A 21,633-nucleotide genomic window follows, 5' to 3' on the forward strand; every position below is an offset into this window, starting at 1 on the left:
GGAACTTTCCAACTCGTAGTGCTGTTCGGTATCGAGTTCAAGTCGGGTTCGACTCACTTCTATGAAACTCTTTGGTGCAGACTTGGCCAACCAGATAATTTCACTGTTCTTTATTTCGCGTTCTTCCGAAATCACAAATCAGATCGCTGGCCGCGGTTGTTGTGACTAGTATGGTACAAAACGAGCCAAGCTTGGTGTACACTGTGCACTACAGACGTTAACCATTCTCGTGGTTATGGGAAGGCAATGTGATTTGATATGAAATGATTTTTGATGTATTATTTCCCATCCACAATTTCCAAGTTTTTGCGAATTCAGTAATTCTAATCTAATTTGGAAACAACTGTGTACTGTAGATCTAATTCTAATCAAATTTGGAAAAACTTGTGTAGCTCTAATTCTAATCTAATTTGAAAAGACTTGTGTGGCTTTAATTCTAATCTAATTTGGAAAAACTTGTGCAGTTTTAATTCTAACTCTAATCTAATTCGAAAAAGCTGAAAATTTCTAGTTGTCCAAGTCTGCTTTGGTGATATGATGTCGAAGGCCTTGTATTCAAACTCGTTATTCTCACTCCAAACATGTTTATTCCAACAGCAGTGCTAGGATGACTCGAGTCAGTCCTTTGGTATGACTTGACTTGACTCGCCGTTTCTGGAAATGTGGGCTGACTCGTGACTCGAAGCAAACTTTACGAGTCAATTTCACGTCATCAAGTAACGGTGTCGATAAAAATGGCCGAACTTGCATATACTCGGATTGTTCGCGTGAGAGTCACTCAATGATTTTGCGTTTTACTGAGCCTCGATTGTTCCATCACCAATAAATTGAACGCAAACTAAGTGTTCGTAGCTCACAGCATAGGTTGTCGTAAACGAGTAGTGGAGCAATCTAATGGCAAAGTATCTATCTCTGTTCTATAGAATGCTCATTGTGGTCGGTACCCACCTTAAACCAGGGGTCACCAACACGCGTGCCGAATGCGGCCCACGAGGTCATATTTTGTGGCCCGCGACTGAATTTGAGATTTCGGAAGAAAGCTACGAAAACAATTTGAAATGCTGAAATTGACGTGCAATGGCCACTGCCAAGACCGAAACGCTTAGAAAACGGCTTATGGCAGTGGTTCTGAAACCGGGGGCGTGTCCCCTTGTGGGGGCGTGAAAATTTTTTCAGTATCATAAAGTGGGGCATGTCTAAAAGGGTTTGAGGACCACTGGCTTAGGGCTTCCCCACGAGATCAAGCTTTACGTTGCGATGGTCTTTCAGCTATAGTAACGTATCTCGCCAGCCTCAAAAAGCGTTTCCATGTATCGTGCACAGCTCAGAGTTCAAAATAACATGAAATTGATGACAGTGATCTTTTTTTGTATTTTTATTCCTTTAGCAAAATATTAACTCTTTTGTGGTCACTATATGCCCATCGCCTATGTTAGGTAGCACAGCGTTGTACTGACGTAGAGTTTTGAAACGACATTTGCTACTTTATATCGATATTGAATTCATGCGGCCCGCGGCCGCTACGAAATTTGAAATTGGCCCGCGACCCGTTTTGAGTTGGCGACCCCTGCCTCAAACAAACCTCTTGTGTAATTTTAATAGTTTATGTGTTTATATGACTCGTCGACCATCGCTGCAGGCTGAAATTGTATCTCACGGATGTGTAGAGGTGGCTATAGTACCTGCATCATATAAATTCGTTTCAACTTTCTGAGGTTTCGTATCATTCTCTATTTTGGCTGATAATTATATATAGACTATAGGCTATATATCTACGTATTTGGGAGCAATACGACGCCTTTTGCATGCCATTCAAAATATATGGCAACTTTAAAACAGCTATCAAAATGCAATGACGCACCGCATCGTACTGCGAAAAATGAACTTGACTTGAATTGTGACTGGACTCACACTGTCAACAGATGACAGACAGTTTGTGGGCCTATTTTTTAAATTATGATTATCGATCTTAATATATACGAGACCAAATTGACTGGAGTCGTTCCTTTTTCTAGAAAATGACTGGTGTCATCGATAAATCGGGGCTCGAGTCGAGTCATTATAATGTATACAACCAATGTTCCCTCTAATTTTTCACAAGTCTGCGCGGTCCCTAGGACTGGACAACAGTGCGCAACGGCTAAAAAAAGGTCATTACTACGACTTTTTTGTGAGCGGCACAGATTTTTCTGTGCGCAGCGACTTTGTCAGTATAGTGCGAGGCCGCGCACGCTCGCAGCTTAGAGGGAAAATTGCCTACAGCCAGGGTTGTAATCAGGGCCGTAACAGCACTTCGTCAGGCCCCCCAAAACGTTGGTCTTGGGCCCCCCATATGGTGGTAAACCGAACTTCTGGGGGCTTCGCCCCCCAGACCCCCCTCCGACTACACGCTGTTTACATTGGGTACACGCTGTTTCTTCATTGGGTGTCCGTTTGGTGAACCTGCTTTGCTTGTCTAATCGCGCGGAGCGCGAGAAATTTGTATAATTCATGACTGAATCGGTAAATATGACGCTGTTTATACATTGGGTGTCCGTTTAGTGAGTAAGCCTTGCAGGTTTGCAGTAATTCATGACTGAATCGGTCAATATGATCGGTATTGCTTATATATTGCTATCAATTTTTATCCTCTCTCTGCACCCGTAATCTGATTTATCGGTAGAGCTGAGTAAGGTGTGCTTGAAAAGGTAGGATCCCTCAATAATAATTGCATACCTCTGGGTGTATACCCGTTGGCAGGAACGAAACAGCACTTCGTCAGGCCCCCAAAAAAACTTGAGTCTTGGGCTCCCATAGGGTGATATACCGACCCCCCCCCCCAATCACGTTGTTCGCTTTTGCCACGAAATTACAGTTGTACTGTTCAGTTAGCCAGCGCCAAGCGCGAAAATTTTTGATAAAATTTGGGGCCCCCTTCGAGCTCGCCCCCCCCAATTGGGGGGTTTGGGGTGCGGCAGTTACGGCCCTGGTTGTAATGTCTCAACTCGAGTCCAACTCGAGTCGTGATTTTCTGATGACTATCGACTTGACTCGAGTCAATTTCTTGAAATGCGGAAATGACTCGACTAGACACGTCCAATCTGTGTATTGACTGGACTTGTACCAAGTCATATGACTCGAGACTCAGACTGCCAAGACCGACATTTCATTGTAACTTCGAGAATATTAAAGTAACCACACTATTGGGATTTCATCTATTGGCACTGGTACTTGAAAATGCGACCAGAAACTGTTAAGATTGGGGAAAATTTGTATAATATAAATGCGAACCACTCGATATCACCAAACACAGCTGCAAATAGTGAATTTACCACTTTAACTGAAAACTGAGTAGTCAACACAGTGACTTGGACTCGGAGTCGAGTCATAATACTAGTCCCGGACTAGACCATCTGCTCGCTGACTTGGACACGGACTTGACTCGGTGGTGAATTGAAAATGACTCGGTTTGACTTGGGTGAAGAATATAAAAGTGAGAGTGATTTATTGTGACTCGGAGACTTATTGTGACTTGGTTAAAAATACAACCCTGGAATTTTCCTATTGTGAAGTGTTATTTCGAGACTGCCGGTGCCCACTTAGGTTACGATTCCCAGCTAAATAGCCACAGCTAAATAGCCAGACTTAAATCCGATCGTCCGTAAATTCCTGACTAAAATGGCTTTGATTGCCCAACAACGTAATGATAGATATCGTCTTCTACTCAACTTCTAATATCGCAACGAGGATTTTGTAGGGCATTGAAATAGTTAGAATGTTCAAAGAAATAGTTGAAATACAAGGTGTAGCGTGGAATATTCGATTAAATCTTATGTTTTACAAATATCGTTTTTTTTTTCAATTTCACTATCGAATGTTCACATTCGATAATTTCAAGCTGAAACCAAATTAGGTAGGGTTACCATATTTTGGGAGTCTGAAAAGAGGACACTTTTTCAAAATTTTTTAGACTGACAATACCGGCGAAAAATCAGGAAAATTTCGTAAATTTACTCCGAGTTGGTAGTTGGTTGACTAAAAAAAGTGAATTTCTCATTGAGCGTGCAATATGCATTAAACTAGGGCAGGGCCGGCCAACCCGTGGCCCGCGGGCCACATGTGACCCGCGAGAAGGTTTTGAGTGGCCCGCGAGGTAATTTCCGAAATTAGTAATATTATCAAAAATGGACTGCACAGATTGTGGTGTGAACTTACAAGGCCAACCAAAACTCTGATTAGTCTGGCTGCAACACTTGAGATGTGATGACTAAAATATCAGATCCAACGCATTGGCATATCCATGATCCAGTCACATTTTAGTTTATCTTCGTGTAGGCTACACTACAATAAAGCAGAATAATTTGCGATAGATTTATCAAAAGTTAAAATTTTCTACACACTTCGCGCAACATGTTGTCACTCGATTTCTTGCTTTCAATATTGTTACCCCTTTGTGAAGATGAAAGAACGCCTAATGTATCAGATTGAGTCTAACTTTATTCGCGATTACGACACAAAGTGTCGTTTAACATATGCGACCTGCGTTTGCACTCGCAGAAAGACCGTCGACTATATGAAACCTATAGGCACAAAATGATTGACCCATGTTGGTCGAAGCTTTCGATATCGATATGTCCAGGCGCCGAATAGTCCTTCCGTTGCAAACTGAGCCTAGCGATATAGCCTACAGCAGACCCGCATTATATTCAAGTGACGATATTATTGACCTATGGACTTCGAAAAACTTTTCCGCTTCGCGCGGCTTGTGGCCCGCGCAGTAATTTGTCAATCAAATGTGGCCCTTTGGCTGAAAAGGTTGGCCACACCTGAACTAGGTTACCATATTTGGGAATCGGGAAAGGAGGACCCTATCTCAAAATTTTCAGACATACAATACTGGAGTAAAATCCGGCAAAAATGGTAAATTTGTCACTAAATTGTGGTTGGTTGACTAAAAAAAGGTCATCTTTCCGGCTTAACTCCTGAAATACAGGTCATTTAGGCGTCCTCGGAGGACATCTTCAAAAACCTGAAAGAGGTGGACGTATGGTAGAACTAGGTTAATTAACATATTTTGGAATCGGGAAAGGAGGACACTGCTGTTTTGAAATTTTCAGACTTACAAGACTGGAGTAAAATCCGGAATAAATGGTAAATTTTTACTAACTTTGTGGTTGGTTGACTAAAAAATAGGTCATCACTTTCGTTCGACTCACTTTTATTTGAAAAGGTCGTCGCTTCCGTTCGAACCACGAATACCTATTTAGCTTCATTTATGGTCATTTTCACATCTTAGCTTTAAAAGCTGTAGTGGGGGACGAATTGCCAATAAGGAGGACATCTAGCCGTCCTCGGAGGGCCTTTACAAAAACCTGAAAAAGGAGGGCAAATCCTCCTAAAGGAGAACGTACATTAAACGTGCCTCTTTTTAACAGGGTTTTACATTTCTATTAATATAATTGTAGGCCGGGGTGATATTTTAATTGATATACTTCACTAAGTCGCTTCGGCTCTATCCTGATTTTCATGGTATCGCTAAAATGATTATATACTATCACATCTGAACTTCTATGGTCGGCGGTACAGAAATGCAGCATTGCACGGACGGCTGCGGATCGCATGGTTGTTTATCAGCTGTCTTGAAGTTTTTTGCTGTTTAGTGGTTGTTGTTGAAGTGAAATTATGATTTGCTAAGTAGTTTCATGAGAGACGTTTTATCCTCACTGATAATCAAGAATGATCGAGAACACTTTGAAAAAGTTCAAATTGAAAGTCCATCAGTGTAATTTCAGTGGTAAGTGTTTCTTCCCCTCTGAATCTGAACATATCATATCATCATGATATATCAATCAGTCACTGAGTTCATTTAGCTTTCATATAATAATAAGTTTAAAGCCGTTAATTATCGTATTCTTCCTCATGAAATTTAATTAATAAACTTGATCAACGACTCGATTCAAGTTTGAAATTTTCATTTTGCACATTCACTGATTGATACCGCTTTTTCGGAATCCAGTGGGTACCCAGAATGTAGACAGTGGTTGTTTTCGGCAATGAGCTGCGCGCGACGTTGACACCAATTCCACTCTTGGTGTGTACCAGCACTACCAGAACAAGATGTGAATGCCCGGCATGCGGCATGCCAATACCACAAATTTCAATAAGAAACTCCTCTTTATTAGAGACAGCCTCACCGAATAATAAGCCAGCAAATCTTGACATTGTAGTCCAATACAATTTTTGCATTGGCGTGACAAGATAAACCTTACTACCCTTCCCTTGTGGTGCAGTCCTGCGTTTGTGGAGACAGTTATATGTGATTTATGAATATGTGTTGTGTTAAATCGGCTATTTTGTGTGTTTAAAACTATTTATAAACCACTATTTTATGCCTATTTTTTCTTGGTCCCGGCATTTAATAATTTGCGCATAATTTAGTCAAGGTCTCGTCTGAGGCCTAGTTATAACATAAGCTCAAGAATAAATGTATTTTCTTCTGTAATTGATATATGAATACAATTTTACAGAGGAGACGCTACTATTGAACGCCAAATATTTTCCGAAAATCAGAAAAGATGACATTGTCAAAATTACTAGTGCTGAGGATGACAGTAACAATCATTTGGTGATCAAGGTATAGTTTGCTGATACTCGGTATACATCCAGCCTTGTAACTTATTAATATGCGTGCAGCGTTGATTTTTTACATTTGTTGCGATCAAGTATTTTTAAGCCGACTCTTGCAAATGAATTCATGTGTACAGTTTTCGCCTTACACAACCAATTGTGTGTGATAGGCTGTAGTATGTTATATTCTTAATTTCAATCATCATTCGGCTTCAGTATGTTTTAAGAATCAGAATTATCCCATTAAATTGCACTCATTCATTCTTTGATTTATCGAGTCTTCATCATTTCAAAATGTTACCTGAATTGTCGTATGATAGTAAGAAAACAGTAAGACAGTGTCAAAACAAGGTTATCAAGCCGTTTATCAAAGCCAACCTCATAAACTCATCTAAGTTAAGTTAAGATGTGGCATACAAATTGTGTGACAAATGCATACAGAAATGTATCAAATAAGCAAGCAACGGAATGTATATACGAAAGACAGGATTGCATCAGAGATTAAGAAAAACACTGCACTGTATTATATATTTCAAGAAAACATTATCGGGGATAATGTCGTCCATAATATTTGTCTTGTTCTGGTGTGATTTTAATCCGACATTGGCCTACCTATGATTCTATAACGACTAGGTAAAATCTCTCGCGTCGGAAGAGGAATTACAAAAGAACGCTGTTAGCATTGAGCAAGGCACAGCAAGCCGCTTCAATCTCAAAGTTTTCCAAAGTGTCTATGTGGAAAAAGTTGATCCAGATGTATGCGATTGGAATGTATTACAGTGCAACGGTCGAGCACGGCATTCTTTTGCAGGAAATTAGTCTGGAAATGATTGAAGTAGTCTTCAAGGATCAGTATGTTAGTAGAAGCGATATGTGGCGTCTCAAACGGTATTTGGTGGGGTCATGCACTTGTGTGGAAGAAAAGATTGAATATTGTGATATCCGTGCGCAGGTACTAGGACATAAAACCCCGAAGTCTTGGACTCATGAATTGACCCTTACCTTTGTTCAGGTGAATGAGTTATGGATCAGTGGTTGCCAGGTTAAATGCGGTTTGGTCGCGGACAGCACACGGATTGTATTGCGGTCGGCATCATCGCTTGTGTATATTTTCGTACAAATGAGCAAAGAAATGTGGGAATTTGATGGATACGGTCAATTGCAATTTGAAAAAGCAGTTAATGGCTTTCTCAAGGTAATGCTTCCCTAATCATATACCTCCAGAACTATAGTTATCTGTTTCGTTTCAGGATCTATTTGTGAAATGGAAAGATAAGTCTTATCATGAATTTACGTTGGTCCTTTTTTCAAGGTGAGCTGTAAGATTATATTCAAAGATCTTTCGACAATGGAACATGTGTCATGAAAGTTTGATGAAGAATTTGGCCACTCTTCAAAAATTCTTTGAATATTTTCCAGGTCGTATTTCAAAACCGCCAACATAGAAGACTTCCCCCATGACATCCGCTATGTTGTGCAGAAAGACTACCGAGGCTACTTTTACATTGACTTTTACTACAGCATCACTCATCATGAAAGAAGCGATGACTGTTCTCCTTATCTTTTCCAATTGAAAAAACTTTTCAATGGTATGTTCTACCATTTATATTTAACTAGCAACGAGCATTTGAATATCGGGGTTGATACCACGACTCTTCGGTTTTTGGCGATCCTTGATTTTGACGCCGCCGTCATTAGCTTGCATTGTGTTATGCATCAAAACGAACAGCAGTAAAAATTATGTCAAAATGCCTAAAGCTGATTTGCAGTGTTTATATTCAGAATATAAAAGCATCATAAATATCCCTGGATGTCCGGCAAGTTACAATTCGACAGCGTCGGAAGGAAATTTTCTGGAAGCTATAAACATGTCTCTGAATGTATTTGACAAGCATTATATCGACCGTAACTTTGATAGGACTGGCCAAATTGTCATTTGCATAACACCTGGTAAGATTATCAGTTGTTTATTGTGTCAAGAAGTTATAAATGAGCATTCTGTTAAGGTGTTGGAGTGTTTGATGTCGACCGCTCGCTCACGATATTGACGAAGGAAAGGATGATCGATAATGGTATCGGTAGCGATCTCGTATGTCTCGGAGAGCAACCATTGCATGCCGTTCCACTCTTTAAATTTCATAGCAAACATAGGTATGCCACTTTGTGATCACTGTTCAATAATTTTTCAGCATTCAGCTGGTGAATGGTAATTTGTTTGCCTGGGCATAACAATTCAAGTATTCGAATACGAATCCAATATGAAATCATGATTTGAGTCAGGTAGCGAGAGTTGATCTTTTTCAGTTCCAAAATAAATCACCTGTTGTCACTAATGAGATATTTTTCCATGCGTGCCTTGATCGCTTGATCAGAGCACTTAAAATACGAGCGGGAAACATACGGGCTGTGGCCCGCGACAGAATTTTGAGTGGCCTGCAATCCCCCGCTAACTAGCTTACGTCGTCAAATTACAGTAACTGTAGGTTATTCTTCAATTCTTTCTTTCTTGTCATGTGCCAAGCATGTTATGTACCGTCACAAAAAGCCTTTCCATGTTTACTTTCAGTATCATGCCTCGCCTCAATTTGGAAATTCATTAAATACTGTTTTTTGTCCCTACACTTTAAACTTCCATTTATTGCTTGCATAGGTGGACAAATATGCGATTCTGGAGGAGTTGCCTGCCCCTGATTTAAAACACGGCAGACACTTATTCAACAATAATTGCAATCAAAACACAATAGTATAGTTCCGGTTGTATCAACTACTACTCTTCACGAAATTTAATTTTGCGAGATATCTTGTGATGACTATCGTTTGGGTTTGTGGAATCTCAAGGTTTTAGGGTGGAGATGAGTCCCAAAAAGTTTTGTGCATGGAGCAATGGACATATCCAGTTAGGCCAGTGGTCGGGAACCTATGGCTCTTTTGGGTGTAAGATATGGCATATGGCTCCTTGCCAAATATTTATTTTTGTACTGAATTGATCAATATTGCGGCAACTTGTTAGTAAATCTTCATCACGACCAAAATTATTCTTGTCATAGTATGAACATCCCTTTGAGAGGTAAAGACAATGGTGTCTTCAGGTTTAGGGGTCCGGACCCGTCTTTACAAAATCCTCTAATTTAAGTTGTTGTTGGCCGGCGACAAATATCACTCGCGAATTCGATGTACGCGACTCGAAATCTTGGATTGCACGATACGTTGATTGATCAAAGACTATAGCAGACATGGCGACGTCCATATGAGAACGCAGTTTTCAAATACGCATTGTCTTCCTGATCTGCGGCGCGAAATGAACTGCCGTGGACATTCACAATTACAAACTCGAATTACAGACAACGTCATAGCTATCCTATCCACGTTCTTGATTGTAGCTCTGTAGCACCGGCGACCTACGTTCTCGTAACTGAAGTTTCAAGCTCAAGCTTAAACAAGGCAACCAGCATGATTAGTACGAATCTTTACAGATAAAATGTGCCGCACATGACGAACCCCATATAGTGAGTTCAAATTAATGCTACCATGACATCAAGAACTTTCAAGTGCGACGTAACCGTTGATTGACATGTATGGCTCTTTGGGAGTTAAAATGAAAAAAAATTGGGCCAATATCGTTCTTTAGACAAAAAAGGTTCCCGATCCCTGAGTTAGGCCATGAAACATATTTTCTAACAGCCCGGATTCCTTGTGCCAAATGTTTTATAACTGCTTAATATACATGAAATATGTTACGTGGAATCATCAATCATAATCTAGATCTAGCGCGCAGAGCTTACCGACTCACAGCTTCAACATCCCGCACTGGATCAATCACAGCTTCTACTCGTTGAATCCATTTCTGGACCAAGGTAGGATGATTACAAGTTTGTTTCCTTCTAATTCTCGAATCAAATCACTTACAGGAACCGTGGGTATCAAGCACATACCCAGGACCGATCTACACTTGAAGAAACCCGCCCCGAGCCGTTCTATTCAAAGTCCATCCAAAGACAGCAAACCCCTGCAACCGGACCTGCCGACGTTGCTCGGTAGGAATTTCGAGGAGTTTGATGACGAGGTGTGGTCTTTTCGTGACAATTGTTTTTCAAGTGCACTGTGCACATTTGAAGTTTATGAGTTCTTCTTCTAAGGTCTTCAACTTGCCCGAGTATCCGAGATCCAGGAGGAAGTATAAAAACTCTGTGAACGATTCTCCGAGACATGTACCACTGGGAAAAAGAACAACAAGGATTCGCACAACAAGTGAAGGACCCACACGGAAGGTTTACTGAAAACTATTACTTGTTGGATTGTTTATACATTTTCTGTGGAATATTTTTGCAGAGCTCAGATGATTACTTCACGGGCACGTCCCCACTTCGAGTTCCAAACACCTTTTCAAGACGTTTTGAGGATGCGAGGGCAGCCAGCTCACTAGAGCCTGCACGCAATATTGAAAAGTACTTCACGATAAAGGTACGACGGGGAAATGTGTACTTGAATACCGTATCTGTTATGGATGGAAAATGGGCTAAGATGTGTTTCGCGACGTGATCTCGAAGGATCCAAGGTGTTTTCACCTCAATTCAAGGAATCATCCCTTCACATTAAGCGTTAGATGTGAGGTGACAGACTGCGATGACTCGCGTTTGTTGAGATGACATAGATTCGACAATCCATACTCAGCAATCCCTATGTGTCTCACTGTCTCAGTTGTATTTGCCAATCGACTACTGAGATATCTTCATGTAGACGGCTATTCTGTAGTTTATCCTAGTGAATTTTTTTCTGTCTGGATGCGTACTTCAAAAGACGTTTCTGGTCGGGTCTCCTATCATGGAAGGCGAGAGTTCAACCAATATTGAATCTCAGCCCCGGCGAGTTATTGCTTTATAATGTGTTTTGATATATCTACAATATCCACTTCACTGTAATAATCCGTTACCTTTCGGCTCTTTAACTGTAATTTCCACCATTCCAGGGCTTGCTGTTTGCTTTTATAGGAAGACGAGGAAGCCGAGTTGATTGTGGGCAGCGCACATTCCTTCAGGTCAAAGGCTACCAAAGCCAAAAAGCAAACGCAAAGGTCGCTGATCAATCCGTTTGTTGCAATGTCCACCCTGGCGCCTTCGACTTCAAACGGAAGGAGATGGGTCCACACCTACCCTATCAGCCGAGACAGTGAATCCAGCGGCATCGACAGTCTCGATGGTATCAGACGTCTGTCTGAAACCATAAGTGAATCCTCGGATGTGTGCGAGGATGACCCATCTGTGGGAAAACTCGGCGTTGAAAAAAGGTATTCAATTAATAGAATTTGATTGTGGAACAGGCATATTAAACAATGTGTTTGTTGCAGTCAGGCTCATGTGAGCAATAGTATTGTCGGAAGTGTCAACAGTAGTGAAGCATCCAACGGGAGTTCTAGAAAGCTCGGAAGGTTTAGCAAGGTGATGATGCGACTGAGTAACCTTTCGGAAAAAGAATTTCCTCTTTCTCCAGGTTTGTGTGTATCAATCATTCTCTTTACTCTGACAGTCGACTACTTCCACTTGTGTCCAAGTATTGTGTCAATGTTATAACATGCACCTAACTTGATTAGAGCAGATGTTTGAAATTGTTTTTTAGACGTCAACTGGAAAGCTCAAAAGTTCCCTGCCTGTTTACCGATCACAAACGATTACTTTCCTTCCAAGCAACGTCTAATCCTGGAATATCTCGAGACATCGTACAAACTAATTCCAGACAACGAAGACTTTTTGGGAACGGAGTAGGTCCGGTACAGTATTCGACGTGGCCTTTTGTGACTCACACGATGCTGTTTTTTGCAAGTCAAACTTGTGCGGGGCTTACGACCAGGGAAATATTTCTGGAATTGGTAAATCAAAGACTCAGTCAGGGTTTCCAGCTTGTTGTGCCGAAGGAATCGAACAAACGGTTGCATTATGACAGCACATCTATACACTCTGGCAGAAAGTCGCCGATATCTTTGCGAAAAGACACATCCTTCACTTCTACTGAGAGTACGAGTCCTGCTTACACAAAAATACCAGGTGAATGCATTGTTCAAATTTTGTGCTATCTGTCACTTGTTTTGCAGTTTTTCAATGAACATTTCCTATTCTAATACATTGAGCTAATTTCACCCTGTATTCTTTTTGTATGGTGTACAGCAGTGGTTCTCAAATTTGAGCCCCCCCCCCCCCAAGCGTGAAAGCACCTGAGAGGAGGTGCAAAGCTGCCTGACAAAAAATGATGCTTGGACTAGGAATGTGTTTATTTTGAGCTGAAACTTTCAAGTTCAACAACGGCAGTAATTCTAATTTTATTGTGATTTTAAATGTCATACTTGAGCTGTGCGTCTGTTAGGCGATGTGTTTATGGTTTATGGTCTGTTAAGCATCTGGGCAGAGTGCGTAGAAAGACCAAGTTATGGAGAAATGAGATATTTTCCTATACAAGGTCATGTCATATACCAGGGATATCTAGTTCTATATATCCCTGTGAAATACCTTGAATAATATGCCTTTTGAATGTACAAAACAAGGAATTGTGGCTTACAACGTTGCAGTAGGACACATTTTGTATAGAACCACTCATATGAAGAGCATTTTATGTCAGCCCAAAAGTACTCAATTGAATTATTCTCTTGCCGAACACCTGCGACCCGTAGAGAAAAATTGTTTGTCCAGTGAAGAAGGGCCAAGTTTGAATTGCGTGCGGTCCGAGTCATTGGTTGGCTACTCCTGGAAAGTCTGTACCATTTTTGGGTTTAAACAACGTGTATGATTTGAACCCAATTTCATCCGTTATATAGGCCTACTTATTCTTCAGCAGGCTCAATTATGGTACAAGAGAATGATGAGTGTTACACTCTGAATCATGGAAGGCAATATCATGTTGTGACTTTGAATGAAGACAATGAAATTATCGTTAAAGTCTACAAGCCGAGGTTAGCTATGGAATTTTGAGTTTTTCTTGACGTCTATTCTATTGATCTACTATTTCAGACATAATTTCTCCTCAGCCGAGCCAATCGATTATAAATATCTTCTATGGGCTGTGGGAAGGGATCGATTCCGCTTGACAAAAGTCAGGTTTGCTCACGAACAGTATGAGAGCTATCATTGGAATTATCAGGACAACTGCGTGTGCAGTCGGGGTGACGATACTGATTTTCAAATACAAGAAGTAAATATTGTTGAATTGCCATAGAAAATCTATGCATACTAACTACTTTTGCTTCACAGAGTATCAAGTACTGGAGATCCAAGTTTTTGGTTATTCCGTCTTATCTCAGCCGATTGCGGTATCAAAAAGCAGAAACTGCAGCCTCTATTGCAGAGTCGAGAAAAACAAGGTTATGGTTACCTTTTTCCTATCATATACGAAACAAAGCTCGACTTTCAACTCATGATATGCCTTGCAGGTATGACCTTTTCAATACAGATGAGCCTCCACAGAAGAATCTTGCATCGGCGTATGAAGGCATGGTCAAGTTTTTTGATTTCATTAATAAAGTGCGCCATACCTTACCAGGAAGCCGTAAGGAGCAAGTATGTGCATGTGCAATATTAACATCATTGCCTCTCAATTTTATTTTCATTACCAATTTGGTTACAAGAAAGCAAAGGAAGCTCCACACGGCTCACCGGCTTCGTCATCTTATTCCAACATTGGTTCATCCCTCAACAGTCCCGAAAGTCATTCCACTACGCCACGCTGTGCAACACCCACTGGGCAAGAGAGAACATCTCATCACAGCCGGTCCGGTTCTCGAACCGAGCAAAGTCATCCCGATCCAAAGGTAAGTAACCCTTGAATCAGTAACCTCCTGTCAAGTGATATTGGTGTATATTCTGAAAGCAGGCAGAGTCTCCGAAGAGTGAGCCTGGCGATGCGGTTCGTGTTAATTTTTCAGCAGATTCCTGCGCTATCAAAGTATACGACGACATGATGTCGAAAAAGTATGTACATTACTGGAAATGCGGAGGACAATCTCGTATACTAAAGTTTTTTGCAAATTGTAGTACTGATTTTGTGTTCCTGCAACATCAAGGCCGGCTGCCACAGCACTCGTTTCTCAGCTTTGACGCTGTGAATTGGTGTTTGAAAAAGGATTTCGGGTTGCGTAATGCAAGTCAAGCAGTCGCCGTGTTTGAGGTATTGGATCGTATAAGAGCTAAAAGTTATATCTATAAACTTATATCTTGTGCTGTCACAGAATCTGCGTAAAGCCAAGCAGATATGCCACGCTTCTGGCGACGAAGGGCAACAATTTGTTTTTGGATATTATGTTTTCCACGTTATAACTGGCGAAGGGAATCAAAGCAATTATGATTCAAGCTGTCACCAATTCGAACATCATTGGTTTGAACTGGGGTTCGGATCGGTAAATGCCGGCCTGTATGCAACAGAAGAACAGAGTTCGACGGGCAAACCAAAGTCGGTGCTCTCTCATCTCATAGAGAGTGGAAGCGGCACTAGTCCGCGTCGTGCTTCGAAGAATGTGAAAGTAAGATTACCTAACCATCAGCTGTATACATAAAATCATTTAAGATTGTAATCATTCTATCTGTACTCAAATCGGAATCGTAAGGAACTTCAACCAAGCAAAGTTATATGCTGTTTTAGGCTTGTGATCCGAGCATGGTTCACCGCTGTAGAAACCAGTCATTCGGTTATGTTGACAGTAGATGCTAAGAGTCGATTGGTGTTATATATGAAATTACAGGCTAACTAGACCCATTCCTATTCCTGATACACTGTGTTTTACAGAGCATGTTGATCCCGCTGAATAACAAAGTAAAAACTGAGAGGTCTGAATGGTGTCAAATTCAATACCCTGCCTCCATTCACCCGTGGCACGGTTCAGTTGCTCTGACGTTCAACATACAATGGCTGGTAGCCACCGCCACTTGCTTGTTCGAAATGGTATGTTGTTGTCAGTTTTGATTGTTCCACAATAAAATCTTATAACACTCTGACGATAGTTATACGGGTGGCTCCGTGAAGCGAATCGCTGCAACTTGAACCTCATCCCGTCTCCTAACGATCCTTTTGCTTTTCCTGATTCTGAGAAGGATGCCTCACCTCTACACTGCCCGCTTTTCGTCCCATTAAATATGAAAGCGCTGACCGGTGAAGTCAAGGAGCTAAATGGTGAGCTTTATGTGTAAGAATATTGGCTGTTGAAATGTTCTAGAGATATTCTGTAACTAGAACAGGGCTTCTCAACCTTTTTTTGGCCATGGCCCATTTTCCGGTTTGAAACTGGTCTGTGACCGACGTCTTATCCTAGAGTCAAAATCATGTTCAATGTGTGGTTTTATGTGCAGCTGTTCCGATCGTGGTATACCGTATAACTCTTATATACCGTATACATTATGGCCATCTACGTTGCGAAACGCAATGATCTGATCCCCGCATCCACTGCATGATTGGGGTAATATGACCATTCTGGGCCCGCGTCAAACAATTCTTTGGTAAATGGGGAAACTACAGAGAAGTGGAGAAAGATTTATTTTTAATATGCAAGCTGTACAATGTATATAGTACCTTGTACCTACTGAAGTTGCGATGGCAGAACATTTAATCCAATGATACAATCAATTCACGTGACTCTCACATTATGTACAACAATCAGAGTCTTGAGCGAATAACAACTAATACAACTAACTTTCGCTTACTCTACAATTTTCCAAATAGCTCTGTGGGTCACCTAAAAATGCTTCTGTGGTCCACTTTGTGAGAACCCCTGGACCAGAAAGATGCTGTGTATGTGATGTGTTACGTGGCCGATGCGAACTGTAATGTGTTTGCACAGAATTATTTGGAACAGTATATAAAAGAAGGGTTCTCGTATGCACACTAGGGTTGTTCAAAATTTGGAAAATGTTTGGAATTATGCGTGTCCATCTCTTATTCTGTAGATTATTGTTAAAAAACAATAATGGGCTTGAAAGAAGCTCGCAGGTAAGCCGCTAACATTTGTCTAAATGCGTTTGAAAGTCGTTGTTGAAGAGTGGGCGGGCAACCGACAGCAGAGGCGGGCAATCACGAAACCACGGTTTTTGATTGGGTAATCGGCTAAGCTTCACTGATTACTGCAACAGCTGATTCGGGAGCTTCGCATTACTAAATTGAAAGTCTGTTTTGCTGAGGTAGAGTCTGTTAGTAGCGGTTGTGGTTCTGTACAAGCGCGTTGTGGGTTGATGAGTCATTAGTAGTACTGTAACACGTATTCCTTGAATGCTTCAGAGTCGATAGCAGTAGTTTATGATTTGGAGCAACAATAGTGCAGTCATGGCAGAGGCAAAACGGCGAAAGATTGCACACATGCCGAAAGATTGCACACATGCCGCAGCGAAGAACAAGATCCAAATCTGAGCAGTACTTGGTCGGATATACTTGAGATTACATCTGTGGCTCGAGATTACCTACTATACGAGAAGTAATGAGTTACTTGCTGCATCTGAAAGAGCATTGTCCTCAGTCAACCCCTACTCATGAACTATGTAATTTGGTGGTGGATGATGTAATGACAGTGTGGAAAATGGCGACAATTGCGGCAATGCAGAAATCACATGTGGTGCGATCACTTCAAAACCTGCACGAAAGATGGCGTGATCTGAAGAAGAATCCGAAACAGGAAAGTGATCCCAAGGGTAAGAGGAGAAAATTCACTGATAGTTTGGACAAGCTGTGGGATATTGGAAGTAGAGATGCCGTAACAACAATAGAAAATGACATTTATCTATCACATGAAAGAAAGCTTGAAGACATTGCATTTTATGAAGATCAACGGCAATCTCGCCAGTCAATAATGTTGGGAAGAGACAACATTCTGGCTAAAGACCTCAAAAAGAAAACAGCAGCCATTGCAGATCAAACTGTTAAAAACGCTTCACACGACTCAAGTTGTGACTATGTTGTTTTAGCATCTTCGTCATCTTCAAAAGAGGGTGACAGTTTGTGTTCAAGTTCTGACTATGATGCTGATGTTGGACTTGGCACCTCGACTCAATCCATTAAACTGATGGCACCTAAAAATATTATGAAAAATACACATGTGTCCCAAGCTCTGGATCGATTGCAAGTAACTGACAACGATACTGATGGGAGCATTTATTAAGGCTTGTGGAGGAGATATAGCCATGTTCTCCCTGTCAAGATCTTCAACGAACAGCGCCAGGGAAACAAATCGCCTGGAAATATCTCAGGACATTTTGGAAAAATTTGCCGAAAATATACCACAGCATGTTGCCATTCATTGGGATGGAAAGCTCACAGACGATAGATTAGGAAATCGATATGAAGCTTTGTCAATTGTTCTATCTTGTCAACCTCAATACTCGGAAGGAAAACTACTTGGAATTCAGAAGATACAAAATGCGGCAGGTCAGACACAAGCTGAAACTACTTTCGACATAATTAAAAAGTGGGATATACAAGATGCTGTAACAGCTTTGGTTTTTGACACCACAGCAAGCAACAGCGGCTGGAAGAAGGGTGCAGCGAAGATCCTTCAGGACCTTCTAGGAAAGAAGGTTTTTTACCATGCGTGTCGGCACCATGTGTATGAACTAGTAGTCAAAGACGTCTGGAAATGTTTATTTGGAAAAGCAACAACCGGACCAGAGAACACATGGTTTGCCCACCTTAAGAAGAGCTGGAGCAGTCTTGACAGAAAACAGCAATTCAAGACTCTGACTATTCCTATATGCTTTAAAGAACGAGCAGCAATGACAGTTGAGAACTTCAAGCTACTACTCGCCAGAAAAGATTTCTTCACACGGGATGACTACAAACAATGTGTGACTAATGCTCTTGCTCTTCTCGGTGCGGATGGAGATATACATCATCACAAACCTGGTGCAATACACCATGCAAGGTGGATGGGCACAATTCTGCATGCTCAGAAGATGTTCATGTGGGCTGATCAGTTGCATTACAAATCTGAAGAGGTGGAACTGCTGCATCACTTCAATTTATTTTTAGTTCTCTTTTATATCCCTGCCTGGGTTGCTTCCAGCATCGGTCGTGATGCAGCCGGTAATGACTTGAGATTCATCCATAACAAGTTGAGTTACAAGGAACATGATGAGCAAGTTTCCAAAGCTGCTTCACAAAAGCAAGTTTCCAAAGCTGCTTCACAAAAGCTTTTAAAGCTTGACTTGTATATCATGGAGGAAACCGCTGTATATGCCTTGTTTTCGCCGAGTGAAAGCATTGAAACCCGAGAAAATATGGCAAAGATGCTCCTGCAGGTAGAGCGAACTTCAAGTTTCAGGAGAGGCCCGCCCTCGTTGAATGCAACTGTACACATCAACAAGGACACTACTTAGTCTGATTTTATTGGGCCACAGTCGTGGTACATATTTAATGTTTTGAATGCTCTGGGGCGTGGCTAGCTCAACCGGTTGATGTTTGGCACTTATCAGATTCCTGCACCAGAATGAGCTCCTACATCAGTTCTGTCAAAGTCGTTATGCCGCAGAACGAGATGTAAAGCTAAGCACAGACTATGCTGCAATCTTGACTGACAATGAACAACAAAGAGACAGTCTGCTTCAAGTTGTGGAACAGCATAGGAAGACAGTTGGAGACAGCAGGAAGTAAACTCTAATCAAAAGCCTGTAATCTTCAACTTGTGCCTGACAATGCAACACTGATCTGCAACGTACTTTTTTAATGTCTTTTCTAAATAGTGCTTTTCGCCTTCATTCAATTGTGTAATATGCGTTCGTTTATGGGTGAGACGTCGACTAGTCATAACAAGTACTACTGAGATGTTGACTCCTGGTGGTAAATTTTTGAGTTTCACTCCCTGTCAGTAGGCTAACTTTTGGAAAGGTTGAAGGTAGCAAGATGCATGCATCTAGTTCATTCCTATCTCAACTAGCGAGAGCACCTGTGCAATACATAGCACTTATACACATTCTGCAGGTAGATATTAACTTAGGCGGTTGCAATGTTGTACTATGGACTCTTGATGACAACATTAACACAGGCAATATATCATGTCTGTAGTGCCACCAACAGAAACGACTGCACAACAGCACGCCAAAATCGTTACCAGCAGTGTTCACAAAGTCGGTCTTTCAGCCAATCATTAGCTTATTATTACCGGCTTCAACCAATCAGGATTAATGGCTTCTCTTTGCCCGCCCACTTCATCGATTCCCCGCCCACTCGCCGACGGCTACTTTCAAACGCATTTAGACAAATATTACCGGCTTTCCTGCGAGCTTCTTTCAAGCCCAATATTGTTTTTTAACAATAATCTACAGAATAAGCGATGGACACGCAGAATTCCAAACATTTTCCAAATTTTGAACAACCCTAATGCACACACACATACATGCAAATCCTCGCCCATTACTGTTTCATATCAATTCTACCATGGCACAGTAAGGAGGGGTCAGTATCTGTACTTTCTGAAGTACTCGAGTAGGCATTGTCTACTTGGCACTTGCACCACGTACCTAAGTGGATATGTTTTCGAACAGGTTTTAGGGCCAAACATGCCCACCTCACTTGAATAATTTCGTTTTCTTATGATACCTCAAGTCCTGAAACTTGCTGGTTCTACATGACTAGAAGTTTTTGGTTGCTTCTACTTCTACTTAGGCATAGCTCAATCCATGACTACTTTGACCACCTCTGGTTACGGCAGATTGAGTAACTTAAAATATGGAATAAAGGGATGTTTTTAAACTTCATGAATCATGAACCAGCCGTGTCACGATTATTTTGCATTAGTCAAACGAATCCATTTCATAAAGAACTGCATTGTGTTTATAAAGTCCGTATGATATAACGTTTTACTTACGGTAGCGTAACGGAGGCTTGATAAAATCGACCATTTACAGATATGCTGTCTCAAGTGATGGACTGTCGACAGAGAGTCATTTTGTTCATGGAAAAGATCGCGATAAGGTATGTCGACCATTTCTCATCGCATCTTTATTTGTTGCAATCATGAACACTTTCTCTCATATCAAGGTTTGGTTTTCTTCGATATTATTCGATGAACAGCGGAAAGACTGATGCGAGATCCGACATCAAGAATTGCCGCCGATTCGTGCATTATACGGGACAGGCGTTCTTAGAAATTCCAGTAACAAACGATTTTCGAGTTCAAGGTAGAACTGTAACCACTCGCGATCATTTGAACATTACAAGCTGCGCTAAGGAAAATTTGGAGACCAAGTCTGAGGTAAACCTTGAAGATTGCGGATTCTATTTGTCTGTCAATCGAATGTTGACAAAGCGTTGGCGGAGCAGCTATTGTGACGACTGCCCCGTTGACAAGTTGGATGCGGATTTCATACTCTTTTGTACCAATGAGGACGGCCGGCTTTTGGACTTGTATAATAACATTTACGGCGGTTCTTGAGTATTGTACACAAATTCAAACAGACCATACTGTTTACGTTTGTCTGTATTCGCGTCCTCTGATTTCAACTTCATTGTTCCACAAACTCTGCCTAATGCTTTTTCGATACCTGATCATGCGCATTTAGGTTGATCTAATATGTGTGATCATAGCAGTGACTCCATTTCCTCACTAGACTCGTTCAATTCACGTGAAATTCTGTTCGTAGTCTTGTTGTGTTGATTAGCAGCTTGGAAACTCTGTTCGGATCCTCGATCACTGTTGCAAGCCCAGCACATTTCCTGATGAAATTCAATGTTGGTTATAGAAATAAAGTACAACAGGACTTTCGTGGCTTGAATACGCTATTGAATTGGTTAAGATAACATCAGTTAAGCTTCCTTATCACCAAGCATCAAAAGGTATGAAAGTAGAGCGATTAGAAATGACATGATTTTGAGAACGCTTCAACACAAGTTATTTTTATGAAACTGGATCGCGAAGGAAATCAATTAGGGATGGGGTGAACGTTCACACGTTCACAAACGAACCTTGGTAGGTTCTGCACTGTGAACCTTTTTCATATATTACAATTTCCACGTCATTATAACATCTTTGGTTGAAATTTATTGCATTTCAACTGCGGGCCACTCTATGCATGT

General features: G+C 41.2%; 2 protein-coding genes across 4 annotated transcripts in view; one reads left to right on the forward strand and one right to left on the reverse strand.

Moving 5' to 3' along the window:
* The first annotated feature begins 5,579 nt into the window (after positions 1–5,579).
* LOC145451123 (GATOR1 complex protein DEPDC5-like) lies at positions 5,580–21,322 on the forward strand. 3 transcript variants are annotated; one of them, XM_080329615.1, is made up of 29 exons: positions 5,580–5,773; positions 6,507–6,613; positions 7,240–7,362; positions 7,418–7,558; positions 7,619–7,801; positions 7,857–7,918; positions 8,026–8,195; positions 8,389–8,556; positions 8,613–8,757; positions 10,369–10,460; positions 10,515–10,669; positions 10,743–10,874; positions 10,936–11,067; positions 11,595–11,890; positions 11,951–12,093; positions 12,220–12,361; positions 12,424–12,644; positions 13,426–13,543; positions 13,602–13,782; positions 13,842–13,951; positions 14,021–14,147; positions 14,216–14,398; positions 14,458–14,558; positions 14,622–14,754; positions 14,816–15,106; positions 15,370–15,525; positions 15,585–15,753; positions 20,466–20,532; positions 20,599–21,322. In XM_080329615.1, the coding sequence occupies exons 1-29, from the start codon at positions 5,716–5,718 to the stop codon at positions 20,990–20,992; spliced, it is 4,500 nt and encodes a 1,499-aa protein (XP_080185741.1). In that variant the 5' UTR covers positions 5,580–5,715; the 3' UTR covers positions 20,993–21,322. The 3 variants fall into 3 exon arrangements, with proteins under 3 accessions (XP_080185741.1, XP_080185743.1, XP_080185742.1); XM_080329617.1 differs by having other exon boundaries at positions 5,581–5,773; positions 14,461–14,558; XM_080329616.1 differs by having other exon boundaries at positions 5,581–5,773; positions 13,429–13,543.
* Positions 21,022–21,633, reverse strand: part of LOC145451129 (E3 ubiquitin-protein ligase DCST1-like) — a 58,702-nt gene continuing 58,090 nt past the window's right edge. The window contains exon 13 of the mRNA XM_080329627.1: positions 21,022–21,273. Coding sequence (XP_080185753.1) covers positions 21,139–21,273 — 135 coding nt within the window. The 3' untranslated portion in view covers positions 21,022–21,138. The remainder of the gene's footprint in view (positions 21,274–21,633) is intronic.

The sequence above is a fragment of the Botryllus schlosseri genome, chromosome 11, assembly GCF_051294905.1.
Source record: "Botryllus schlosseri isolate E-star chromosome 11, Bs_hap1, whole genome shotgun sequence".
NCBI lineage: Eukaryota > Metazoa > Chordata > Ascidiacea > Stolidobranchia > Styelidae > Botryllus > Botryllus schlosseri.